The sequence below is a fragment of the Rhinoraja longicauda genome, chromosome 33 (genome assembly GCF_053455715.1).
Source record: "Rhinoraja longicauda isolate Sanriku21f chromosome 33, sRhiLon1.1, whole genome shotgun sequence".
Taxonomy (NCBI): domain Eukaryota; kingdom Metazoa; phylum Chordata; class Chondrichthyes; order Rajiformes; family Arhynchobatidae; genus Rhinoraja; species Rhinoraja longicauda.
This window is the reverse complement of record NC_135985.1, coordinates 13,037,526-13,051,260: the sequence shown is the minus strand read 5'-3', so window position 1 is coordinate 13,051,260 and position 13,735 is coordinate 13,037,526. Positions and strand designations below refer to the sequence as shown.

Below are 13,735 nucleotides of genomic sequence, written 5' to 3'. Positions count from 1 at the left end.
TGGATTTGCCCACATCTATATCAGAATGTAGACCTCCAATTTTTAATTGTTACTAACAAGATTCATAAATGAGCAGCCACTGTGCTGAATGTTCACAGAATATTGAGGGACAGAGGATTGATACATATGTCTCTGCTGTATTATGATCACTACGGTTTGTCATGGATCAATCAAATAAGACTTATTTCCCTGTCCTTTTGACAGAAGAAAAATACTCAATATTCAACTTGGGGCAAGCAGGGCGAAGGGCCTAAGTACAAAGGCATCCTCCTGGGCTAAGCCATTAAATGAAGGCATGAACAGCCCTTCAAAAGGAGGCTCATTTGAACACAGCGCTGACCCAGTTAAAAAATATTGAAAAATAAATCATGCATGGAGTTCTCCCTTGGTTTTCATTGTTTACTAATGTAATTAATCCTGTTTACCTCATCTGCAGGTGAAAAAGCAGCTGTACCAGCAAATGACAAGGAGGGGAATATATAATTTGAAATAGAACCATGCTGATGCAAAAGCATCAAGAGTTTACTAACTGTAGCAACTAGATACAAAGGTTGCTCCTACTCAATCTTTTCCCTCCAGCCATTTGTGCTTTCCCCTTTAAGCATCAACAGCCGGAGGTGGACTAATGGCACTGGCAATCAGCTGCCATGAATTTGAGGAAATCTCAGCAAGTTTAGACTGAGCCATTGGGAGCAAATGCACACATTAATATTATATAATTGAACAGGGTCAACTGACTTGACAACTTAAGATGGTGCCTGAAACATGGCGGGTCTTGGGTATTGACTCAATGGGGTCTACTGTCTAGAATTCTTGCACTTAGTATGAATGTCCCTAATGTATAGTAGGATGCAAAAAACTGTACTTAGGGACACGTGACAATAAACTGGCATTGAACAATTAATGGTTGCTTCTACTGAATATTTTACTCCACATTTCACCCATTTTACCCATTGACTATCTTGACCATTCTGCATTTGGTGTGTTGAAAGTTATTTATATCATTTGAAGATTGCTATTAATAGATAATATTCATGTGATATGCAAAATATTATATTTATATAATATTACATTTTGTTTTTGAACGTGGAACTTTTGCCTCTACAGAGTAAAAAACAAGACATCCCTCGTGAAGAACAGGGACCCAGCATTAAAAACCTAGAATTCTGGCCTAAACTCATTACTTTGATGGTTTCGTGTGTAGAAGAGGACAAGGCAGCCTATGCTTCTATCCTCAACCAGTAAGTAAAGTTATACATTTTAGCTTCAGTTCTGATGACATCCTTGTGCTAAATGGGAAGATGATTTTTGAAACATAATTAAACCTCAGATCTTGCTGTCAATAAAAATAGAGAAACTCCAAGGCAAAGGATTACAATCATTTGACAATGATAATCTCATATTTTTACTAAACATTTACAATTGTGTTGCAATAAATGAACAAAACTGGGGGAAAAAAAAAACCTTGCTGTTGTGGGAGGGGGATGGTGTAGGAAGGACGTTGAACAGAAATATTTGGCAGACACAAAATGCTGGAGTAACTCAGCGGGTCAGGCAGCATCTCTGGAGAAAAGGAATGGGTGACGTTTCGGGTCGAGACCCTTCTTCAGACTGATGTCAGGGAAGGGGGTGGAACACAGATAGGATATAGTCGGAGACAGGAAGACTGATGGGAGAACCGGGAAGGGGGAGTGGATAGAGAGGGAAAGCAGGGACTATCTGAAGTTAGAGAAGTCAATGTTCATACCGCTGGGGTGTAAACTACCCAAGCAAAATATGAGGTGCTGTTCCTCCAATTTGCGCTGATGCTGCCTGTCCCACTGAGTTAGTCCAGCATTTTGTGTCAACCTTCGATTTAAACCAGCATCTGCAGTTGTTTTTCCTAGAAATATCTGTCAGCTTTTTAAAATCATGATTTTACCATGTGGAGATCTGTTAAATCTATTAAAGAGATAAAAGAAGAACATTTTCACTGCTTCTGTCTGACAGAAATTATAGGCGGACATTTTTCATATGCTGACACATCTGTGTTTGAAGATTCTTCAGTTTGGCTGCACAATCTTTGGGAATGTAATCTGAGACAAAAACGAGCGTTGATATTCTGCAAAAGCAGGAAGAGTGAGTACTGATCGGATTGTGTGGGATCCAAGATATCCAATCCCCTGTTCCAAAATGAAATATGCATAATTACACATTACTGTCATAATTCATTAAATAGAGATTTTTGGCCAACAAGCCGCAAATTTACTTTGACAGTTAATGTTTATTTATGACCATAAATTGTTGCTGTTGCCAATAAATTTGTAACAATAGTATTTATGCTCTAAATAGGAAATTTACAATCGGTTTGAAGGCAATTCTTGGCACAAAAGCTTGATCCACCATGTGTCAATAAAATTATCCCCCCAGTCTACCTGTGTTAAAGACCATCCATTACATAGGACTTATATCTTCCAATAGAATAATCTTTCACTAAATGCATTAAAATATGCTACCATAAAGTGCTATGGAGTTTCAACATACTTCAGATATAAAGTCATGTGCAAACTAGCCTAAAATTAGATTGCATTTTTCGATTAAATCGCTGTTTATTTCATCAAAACAGATATTAAAAATGTGACCATATTTAAATCATTTTGCATTATCAGGAAATCCAGCTGGGTACTACCAGGTGTGGGTCTTGCATTTCAGTTTTCTATTCAGAAATGCATTAAATTGCTTATTTCCCCAGGCAACACTCTTCTTGGACCATTTGGAGCAAATTGGACAACTTATTCTTGGGGTGTCTCTTGTTGGTTTATTCCCTGGACAACCAGGTGTTTACGATGTAACAGTAGCATTTATTATTTGGTGAATCAACGATGTCTGCAAAGTAAAGCTGAGGATGCCTTTCAAGCAAGTTGCTGAATTTTGAACTATTCATTGCTGTGTGAAAATGTTACGTCACGGTCTTTGCCAGGCAGAGTCCCAGCATGCTCAGCCACTTTGGGCCATCATTTTGTTCAAAACCATTAGTTGTAGTGGTCATCAGTCTTGAGATTTATTTGAAAACCAGTTGATCTGTCAACATGGATTTTCTTTCAGGCTGCTTGTTCCATGACCTTTAAGTAGCGATATTTAATTGCTTAACTTAAACTTAATAGGACTTGAAAAATGGCTTTTCTGTTCAAAGGTGAGATTAAATACTCAACCAATCTAAATAATCTTTACAGTTTTTCTGTGTCTGCCCAGAGTAGAAATATTCATGTTCATCGGGTATCCTGAAATTCAACTGACTTTTACTGTAATGTAAATGTAAAATATGAGTTTCTATTGTGCTGGTGAACAAGTTATTCATTCACTAAAAGGCCGTGCAGTTAAAGTCATCTAACAGGAAAATTGAGGATATTGAGATGCCATTATTATTGCGATGCCATTATTAAGCTCTTATTATTTTCAACCTTGCATGCAGTATTTTGTCGGGTTCTAAGATTCACAAACTACACTGGATTTTATATATATTTAAATTGTTCACTCATTGTTCCAACTCCTTGGTCACAAAATAGTATTTCAATAAATGACACATTTCTTTGTCCTTGCTCTTGCTTTCGACCTTAGTCTCATTTTATAACCCTCTTAAATTGGAATCATTTCTGCATTTCTGAAACATTCTTCTGGCAAAGTACAGCTCCATCTTAGGTTCCAAAAAAAAAATTAGTTTTAATGAAGGCACAATTTCCAACATGCAGATTTTGTCCATTAAAAAGCCAAACAATGATTTGGGTTTCAGAGGATGTGATGAGAGAATTGGCAGCCATCTGTGGCATTGCCCCCACCAAAGCACATATGCAGAATTAACATATGTGTAGAGCAGCCAGATGCTGCTTCTGAAAATTTATGGATGCTTTGAGAGTCAAGTTTCTGGGAGCGTGGAAAATTCATTAATTATGTCAATATAGATACAGCCAATACAAACAAAAAAAGTCAGGTATAATAGATTCACTGGCTTCCAGCTACTTCCTTGGGACTCTCTTTTATCAAGTTAAAAGGAAGAAGGGTCTCAACCCAAAACGTCACCCATTCCTTCTCTCCAGAGATGCTGACTATCCCACTGACTCCAGCATTTTGTGTCTATCTTCGATTTAAACCAGCATCTGCAGTTCTTTCCTACGCAGAAAATGAAGAATGATGGATCACTGGAATTAGTGAATGCTGATTACTTCAGAAAGCACACATAAGACACAACATTATCTTACCAAAAGTATGCAATTAAATTCTGGAAGATTCATTTCTTTTACTAATAAAATTTGTCACATTTCTAAAAAAAAAAAGAGTAAATGCTTTTCCTTTAATCAACTTTTCGTTTTAATCACTTATCAATATCCTGAAACAGATCTTATTTCTATTCCATTAAGAACAAAAGACCTTGAAATTTTAAATCGTCCACTGGCAAATTGAAAAGTCAATTTATAATGTAATCTTAAATGAAATTTACTTCAAAATGTAACTGTTTAATATCTAATTTTGGGGTCCTTTGTCTCAAAGAAATTTCACCCAGTAAAGTTTTAAATTGAATTGCTTGACTTTACATTGCTTTGACATTGCCAGGTCTTCCAGAGTAGGTTTGGACAAAGCCAAGTTAACAATGAGAACAATCCAATCCCAGCAAAGTAAAATGGAGTGGGAGAAACTCTGGGCAGGTTTCATCAGAATTTGAAAATAGACATAACATGCTGGAGTAACTCAGCAGGACAGGCACCATCTCTGAATAGAGGAATGGGTGATGTTTCGGGTCGAGACCCTCCATCAGACCCTCCATCAGAATTTAGTTGTAACACCCAACAAGTAAAAATGGAAATGTGAAAAGTTGCAGAGTTTGCACATGTTTGAAAAACAATTCAATTGAAGGCTGCAGTTAATAGCTATTGCTATAGTTTATATTCATATTGCATTTGTTACAAGGAAAAGATGGTTCTATTGGTTCAGCTGGACAGGGGCCAGTGTGCCATCGGTTCAGTTGTTTGGAGGAGAGATTGTTGGCAGTCATGGGCTCGCATTCACAGAGTCAGTGGTGCATCAGCTCTTCTACCTTAGAATATCCAAATGATTCAAATGTGCTCCTCTTATTTGTTCTCTTTCCCAAACCATGCTCATACTATTTTACCTTTCTCATTTAAGTACTCAAAAAATGCAACCTGGCATGGCTCCAGCAGCAGGACATATGAGTAAGGGGAAGAAACAACGTGCTTATCTGCCTTGCTTCCACCAGTTCAGATCCTGGGACCTTACTTATATTAGAAGAGGTCCAGAGCAGATTATACATGTCATGAATTACCAACAATGAATTTAATGCAGTCAAGCCAGAGGAAAAGGTTGGCCCATTACCAGCTCCCCAGTTTCCTACACAGCCTACAGTTTCCACACAGCTTATGGGGTTTAGTTTTGACATTGCTTCCTGTGAATAGTGGCAAGTAGAGAATAGTGGCAAGTGTTAGATGAGAACTGAGGAGACCATCTCCTGAGCTTTACAGGTGAGGACGAGGTTGAGCTTTTGCAGGTGAGGTGAGGTTAGCCAGGTGATTTTTTGGTCAGAGATGGTCCCCAAGATATTGCTGGTGAACAATGGAGAATAATGCCAGTGAATGTCAAAGGAAGATGATGAAACTTCCACCCTTGTACAGATGGTTAATGCCAGGCACAGCCCTGAATTCCACAGTCCAAATGATGACAATGGTGACAAATTTATATTTTTGAATTCATTGATTTGAAAATGATACTTATTTAATTTGGTTTAGTTAGAGTTACATCGCAGAATTTGCGCCGACCAGCGATCCCCATTCATCATCAATTTTTATCAAAGCCAGTTAACCTACAAACGTGTCCGGCTTTGGAGTGTGGGAGGAAACTGGAGCACTGGGGAAAGCTCACACGGTCACAGGGAGAACGTATAACTCTGTACAGACAGCACCTGTAGTCAGGATCGAACCCGGATCTCTGGTGCTGTAAGGCAGCAAGCCTACCGTTTCGCTACCCCCCCCCCCCCCCATTTTCATCACTTCCGTTTTTAATTTTTTTTTAAATGTTTAAGTTTTACGGTTTAGCATGCTGTTTTCTCAAATACTTTTCTCAAAGTCAAAGACATTCAGCAACATTAAATACTTTTGACAAGTTTGGAGCTGATTAAACCAGAAGCTACGGCTTACTTCAGATGTTTTGGATATTATGTGGGTTTGTAGGCATCTGCAAAAAAATGTGGACCCACCCACCGTGAGGACCTCAATATCAGGGATTCAGCCAGCTTGGAAGTATAAATTGGTAATGGCAAATCCGTAAAAGAAAGTTGAATCTTGTCACCCAGATCAGTGATGGATCACCCATGGCGGCCACTGCTGGCCGAGACACATCGCCGCATAACAGTTGGAATTCCAGTACGTGATCTGCTCTCTTTCTCATCTACTCGTATTCAAGAATACACTGTTATATCTAAAATCAGAATGAATATAAAACAAAATACTCCAAAATAGAAAAACAGATAGTGCTGGAAATACCACATCACAGCGGGGACCATCTGTGGAGAGGGAGAAACTACATTCATTCGTCAGATGAAAGGTTATCAAACCGATGTGTTAACTTTGTTTTTCTCTCGCTCTGCAGGCAATTTTTGACCTTTTTACTGCTGGCATTTCATGCCTTTTGTTTTATAACTCTAATCAGATTGTTGCCTGCGCTGCAAAGCGCAGCTGGTAACTTCTTATCACAAAATTAGTCGATTACTTTTACAAAGCTAAGCATTCAGCAAATGTTTCACTTGGAGAGAACACAGACCGATGAATCAATTGTAGTGCAAGATCTGCAGACTTGCTCGCCCTGACTGGTGCTCCTGCAAGTGAACCTGCTTAGTGAATGCAAAGCTTCATCAAACTCATCTCACGTACTGGTTTACACTGATGTTCTTTATAAGTGACAATCCCTTGGAAGACAGTGCGTGATCGGTAATGGCTTGGAGTTTACTCCATTTCTACCTGATCTTTCAGTGGTGGATTTACTGCAACGTTTGTTGGACAGCTGACTGAAACATTCTGTTATGAGTATAGTGCTGTACAAGAAGCAGTCTTGCCAATGTCCAGTCTGTTGCATCCTCTGATCATGTTATTCATGAGTGATTCTTACGGTCAGTGAATTTCCATAAGGTCTAATCAGTTAATTCACAAGGTTTCTGGCTAGAAAACTTGTTTAGAATCGGACAGCAGAGAAATGTGCCCTTCCAGCCCACATCATCCATGCCATCCGTGACGCCTGAGATGCTGAGACTCTTTGCATGAATTAGGTCTGCGTCCTTTGCATGAATCAGGCCTTTTCTATCTATGTACCTGTCCAAATGCCTTTTAAACATTATAAGTGTATCTGCCCCTTCCACTTCCTCCGGCAACTCATTCCGGATAACCACTATCCTCCGTGTGGAACAGCTTATCCCTCGGGTTGCATTTAAATTTCTCCACTCCCATCTTCAACTCTGCCCTCAATTCTAGACTCTCCTGCCCACGGTAAAAGACTGACTATCTATCCTCTCTATGCCCTTCATAATTTAATGAACCTATATAAGGTCACCCTTCAGTCTCCTATGTTCCATTGAGAATAAACCCAGCTCATCCAATCTCTTTTTATAACTACAGCCTTCCATTCCTGGCAACATTCTGGTGAATCACCTCTCTGTTACTACCACATCCTTCCTGTAATGTGGCGACCAGAGCTGTACACTACACTCAAAATGTGGTTTATCCATTGTTTTCTACAGTTGCAACATGACGTCTCATTCTTATACTCAATGCCTTGGTCCATGAAAGCAAGCATACCAAAAGTCTTCTTTACAACAGTATCGACTTAAGTTGCCATTTTCAATGAGCTTTAGACGTACCTCAAGGTCTCTCTGTATCCCAACACCCCTAAGGTCCTGGCCATTTACTCTATTTGTTCTAGCTGAATTTGACTTTCCAAAGTTCATTACTTCACGTTTGTTTGGTTAAATTCCATCTGCCACTTGTCTGACCAACCTCTCAGCTCATATATGCCCCACTGTCATTTTTAGCCATTTTGATATATATTACAAACAGCAAACAGTGTTTGTTACAGACTTCCAATCAGAAAATCACCCCTCCGCCTTTATCCTCTGCCTCCTAGCACCAAGCCAATTTTGGACCCAGTTTGCCAACATATCCCTTGTGTTTCACCTTCTGGACTGGTCTACCATGAGGTTAGTTTAGTTCATCTGTCTGGAGAAGATGTAACCAGCAGGGGAGAAATAAGAATAGAGGAGAGAGAACAAAAATGAATGAAATATCCCGAGCAGAAGGGATCATCTATTGGGAGACAAACTTAGTTCAGGTCAGCCTACTGACCTTCTGAATATATCTAACATTTTCATTTGTTTTAGAATTTCTGAAACGGCATTTATTTTTGAGAGTTGCTGCTTTGTTTTTTTCCCTCTGTTCTCATTAATCTATTTATACTCCTCCAGTCTGATCAGCTGTGATTAACCCCTCTCATCCTCTCCAAGCTGGGACCACCACCATGACAGACATTTCTTTTCTTCTCTCTGCTCTCCCTGCGATTATGCAACTGAACACATGTTGATTTCTAATTTTTCCTACTTCCAATTCTGCCATTAACTCAGACGTTAACTCTGTTGCTCACAACAGACATGCTGCCTGGCCTGCTGAATATTTCCACCATTTTCTGATTTTATTTCAGAATTTGATTTTTTTTTTTGCTTTTCAATCCAGTCTTCAGTTCGTTTTGAAGAACCAGAATAGCATTACGGATAGATTACAGTCAGATTCCCTTTTACATGAACTAAATCCCTCATGTCTGATAGCTTGGAAATGCAAAGACCAGCAATGGACGCTCCAGTCCAATCTGAATCCAAACCCATATCCTTTCAGTGATATCAGCATTAGAATAATTAAAATGTATTCATCTTTAAAATTTGATCTGATAATGTGATATTTTCATACTAAACATATTGAAGTACTGAGCTCAAAAGCAATAAAGTAACAGTCTGCTTTCTGTTTCCCCAATGCCCCTGCAATGTAACTGATTGAGGTGCAGAATGATTCAGGGAGTTCGGCTGAAGGTGGTTAGGGATCAATCAAGCAGTGTATCATTAACGTTAAAAACCAATCAAGCTTCCTCATTTCCATGTGTGCAGCCACGCTGCCGATGCATTGGGTACATCAGCAGTAGGCCAAGAGTTGATCAGATCCAGCTGAAGAAGGAGCTGGTATTCATTCCAGCACTGAACGCAAGTGGTGCTACATGTGGGAACATAGGTTCCAGGACTCACAGGCCAGTCTTTGGAGTGCAACAGAGGAGGTTCAAAGCAGGAGTTTTGTCTTAAATGTGCAGGGGATGGTGGGTGGCCCTGCTGAAAAACACTCGGCTGCAAATGTGTTTGACTGTCACACTGCAGGGATTTGGTTGCTGTGTTGCAGGAAATTCAGTGGTCTCACACAGTGATCAAAGTCACTGAAAACATCCTCAAATGCCAGATCCTCCTATTCGCCTCAGGCACTGCTCACGCACGACAAACCAATCATCATTATCCCCATTCTCTATCATTGAAATCTATGCTCATGTTCACATGCTTTACCATGTCCTCATATATGTGGTACTGCTGTAAGTCTGACTCCCATCCCGCACTTCCTCAGCTGTGACCACCAAACTATCCAAGCTGATTGTCCAACACTCACTTCCCTGGGCTTGCAGAAAATGGTGTCCCATCACCGGAGATAGTTGGATCCTACAGAAGGTGGACAGGCATTTCTTCATGACGAAGCCTCTTTGTGTGAGACCTTCATTATTGGGGTGGGTGCTGCCAAGACCGCTAGCCAAGACTGAAATACATCTCTGAATGTTTTAACATTCACCGTCACCACGCCACATACAACATTGCCAGGACTCTGGGCCGAGCTCAAAAATGGCATCTGCACACAATGAGATGCTGGCTTGGGTGATCTCAGCCTGAGTCATGGGGGAATGACAGGAAAGGAACAGTGAACAAACTTTGCTCTAGAGGATTTAGCTGAGGACGTACACGGAGACAACTGATGGGTGTGCACCATGAAATGCAGATACCATTGGATACCATTGGTTCACGGCAAGATTCAGAAGGATATGGGCAAACATGGGCAAATAGGACCATCTTGATTGGCATGGACAAGAACCAATTTCCATGCAACGACTCTATGACAAATCACCAGAAACCTTGATTCAACGTCAAGGATTATGGAGGAACCTGATAACCTGAAACAAAGTTCAGAGCCCCAATCCAGAATATCGGTGGTCCAATTCCATGGGAAACTTGTGGACCCAAGCATAAGGCAGAGTGAATGATGTGGCATCCTTTGGAGAATGTCTTTAGACCTATGGCGAAGGCTCAGACGTCTACCGTGTTACAATGGATGACCCATTACAAAAGGGGGGGGTGAGAGAGGGGTGGTGTTTGTAGGCTTTTGCAACCAAGCAGCGACTTGCTTTCTAACCAGAGACGGTAATGGCTACATGAAGCGTAAACCTTGAAAAGAAAGCAACAAATTGCCAACATTGCCCTCTTTTATTGGCTGTCAGCGAGCTACACACATGGCAGCTGATATGGCGATGGTGCAGTCTGCCACCATGCCTTTTAGTTCCAGAAGTGCCAATGTTTATTGCTGAGATCCTGTATTGTCCTTTCCACAAAAAATTACAACCTTCCAGTCGTAATAGTAGAGTCAAGGGAAGCTTTGGACAGATGCAGCATACTAAAAAAATGCACAAGAGCAATTTGATTTTTTTTTTTTGCAACAAATTTTTGGTTTATTTATTTGGTTTGAAATCTTCATTTTATTTTGCATTGGACATATTGTGTTTTGTGACAATGGGAATTGTGGTCAAAAAGAAATTTGTCTTTGTAGTTACTGGTACTGTGTACTGATGATTCCTCATGCGCAGCCTAACAGAAAGCAAGGGGTGATTTGTTTCATTGTCTACGACAGTAAAGTTTACCATTCCCTGCTGCTCATTCATGTGTTGGTTTCACACTGGACTAACAGAGCTTCCTATTATTCCCTCTGTGGTTTTCCACAGGGGTATCAAATCACTTGGCACAACATACAGCTGAAGATTCAGGATGCCTTGACTGCTGCCAGATTACTGGGCATTTACCTGCACGGGCTTGCTCTCAATGGTCATAAACTAGCTGTGGGGAGTATTTTCTCCCAGCTCTTCATGACGCATTTGATTAACTTTGTTGAGACAAAAGATTGCGGATGGTAGAATCTGGAGCAAAACGCAATCTGCTGTTGGAACTCAGCGGATTGAGCAGCATCTTGGTGAGAGGGGTGGGGGAGGGAAGGAATAGTTGATGTTTTACACTGAGACCCTGCATGAGTCACGATTGACTGATTTTCTTTACTGAACTGTAGGAATCGCGCTTGTTTCCTTGCTGAAATTCTACTCAAACAGTTGTTCTCCAAACCATCCTGGGCAGAAGGTGTCTCCCTCTCTCTTCCACTAGCTTCTCAATCTCTTGGTCATGCTTCCATGCTCAATAAACCCATGCCTTGCAGCTCTTTGTGCAGAAGCCTTTAAGTTAACAAAAGGCCCTTCAGCACTTGCCTCGCCACCCATGTAACGTGAAATGTGTGAAACAAGCAGAAGATTATGGATTCAATGCAATTACCAAATGTATTATTCTCACAAGTACTGAGATTCAGTGAAAACGTGTGCTATCACAGAAAATGCCACCATACAAACAAATCATACAAAAATACAGCAGGTAGTGCAAAGAGAAAGGAAGCAGAGTGCAGAATATGGTGTTCCTGCTACAGAGAAAATTTAGATCCAAGAAACAAACAGAAGCTCCCAATTTAGAGATCTGGTCAACCTATGGTGAATTTATGAGAGGTCCATTCAATGGTCTGATAACATCGGAAAAAAAGCTGTTCCTGAACATGGTTTCACGCTTTAATATCTCCTGGCCAACGGGATTCATTGATTTCAAGAAGGTGTTTGACTCGATTCATCGATGCAAAATGATGAAGATTTTGAAAGCTTATGGTATCCCTGCTCGTCTCCTGAGAGCCATTGAGGATATGCACTTGGGTACCATGGCCAAGGTTGTCACCCCGGATGGCGAGAGCAAAGTGTTAGAAATCCTTGCGGGGGTGTTACAGGGAGACACGCTGGCACCCTTTCTCTTTGTCATTGTCCTTGATTATGCAATGAGGCAGGCGCTGAAGGAACACGAGGACCTTGGCTTCACAATCACCCCAAGGAGTTCGAGAAGAATCGGCTCAGTCACCTTGTCAGACCTCAACTTCACTGATGACATCATCCGGCTGTCAGACCAAATTGGGAAGGCACAAGAGCTGTTCGGCAGGGTCGAGACGGAGTGCGAGAAAGTGGTCCTCCACCTCAATGCCAAGAAGACAGAGTACATGGCGTTCAACGGTGGTGACCATGAGCCTCTTAAGGCCAGTGGTGGTGCATCCCTCAAGAAAGTGGAGGTCTTCAAGTACCTGGGAGCGAGGATGCAGAGCTCAGAGAATGACATCAAGGTCTGGAAAGTGCTTGCATGGAAAGCCCTCAATAACATGGGGAAAATCTGGACGTCTCGGATGTCTAAGGGTCTCAAACTGAGATTCTTCCATGCAACTGTAGAGACAATATTATTGTATGGGTGTGAGGCATGGACTCTTACTCGAGCACTGTCCAAGTCTCTCGATGGTATCTACACCCAAATGCTCTAAAAAGTTCAAAATGTCAGTTGGAGGGACCATATCACCAACGCCCAGGTCTATGGGGAGATTCCAACTCTGACCGAGAAATCAGGTCATTGCCACCACCATCCAGAAATACTAACAAACAAGGTTGTGCTGTGGGAACCCACCCATGGAAGACGGAATCCGGGTCGACCACAAAAAGGCGATGCTGAAGCCGTTGATGGAAGGTGCATATGTAGAGGCAAAAGAGGAGCTTGCCAGCCGTACGGAGGACAGAGATGTGTGGTGCGTCCATCACCGTGCCCGTCGGAAACCAGCACCACTGACTCGCTAATGTTTTAATAATTAAAAATGGCCAACGGGAGAAGAGGGATTGACTGTGGGGTAGGTGGTCCTTGATTATGTTGGGTACTTTCCTGATCAGCGTGAAGGAACTGATTGGGGGTGGGAGGGGGGAGGGGGAAGGTGGGAGAGGTTGGGGGAGGGGAGGGGAGGGCATCTGGTCTTGTGATGGACTGGGCTGCATCCATAACTGTCTGCAAATTCTCATGGTCTTGGGCAAAGCAGTTGCAAAACAAGTTGTGTTGCATCCTGATAAGATGCTTTCTGTGGTGCATCTAAAGAAGTTGGTAAAAGTCATTGAACACATATCAAATTTGCTCAGTCTTCAGAGGATACCAGGAATTTGAAGGTCTCGGCCATCTCCACTTCAGCACCATTGATGCTGCCTGACGCCTGTGCTCCACCCCTCCTGAAGCCGCTGACTAGTCCCTTTGTCTTGCTGATGTTGAGGGACAGGAAGTTGTCTTGACACTTTGTAACCAAGCTCTCAAGGTCCAAGCCTTCCTGTATTGCGTCTTGTCATTGTTTGAGATCCGGCCCACTTCTGTGGTGTCATCTGCAAATTTGTAGGTGGAGTTGGAATAGAATTCATAAGTGTACAGGGATTTTAATAGGGGGCTGAGAACATTGCCTTGCGGGGCAACGACAATGATAAT

The 13,735-nt window shown here is 41.5% G+C and overlaps 1 protein-coding gene across 3 annotated transcripts in view; it reads left to right on the top strand.

The window, feature by feature from the left end:
* Window positions 1-13,735, top strand: part of unc13c (unc-13 homolog C (C. elegans)) — a 247,857-nt gene that overhangs the window by 134,338 nt on the left and 99,784 nt on the right. For all 3 annotated transcript variants that reach the window (XM_078427403.1, XM_078427401.1, XM_078427402.1), the window contains one exon: window positions 1,108-1,241. In XM_078427403.1, coding sequence (XP_078283529.1) covers window positions 1,108-1,241 — 134 coding nt within the window. The remainder of the gene's footprint in view (window positions 1-1,107; window positions 1,242-13,735) is intronic.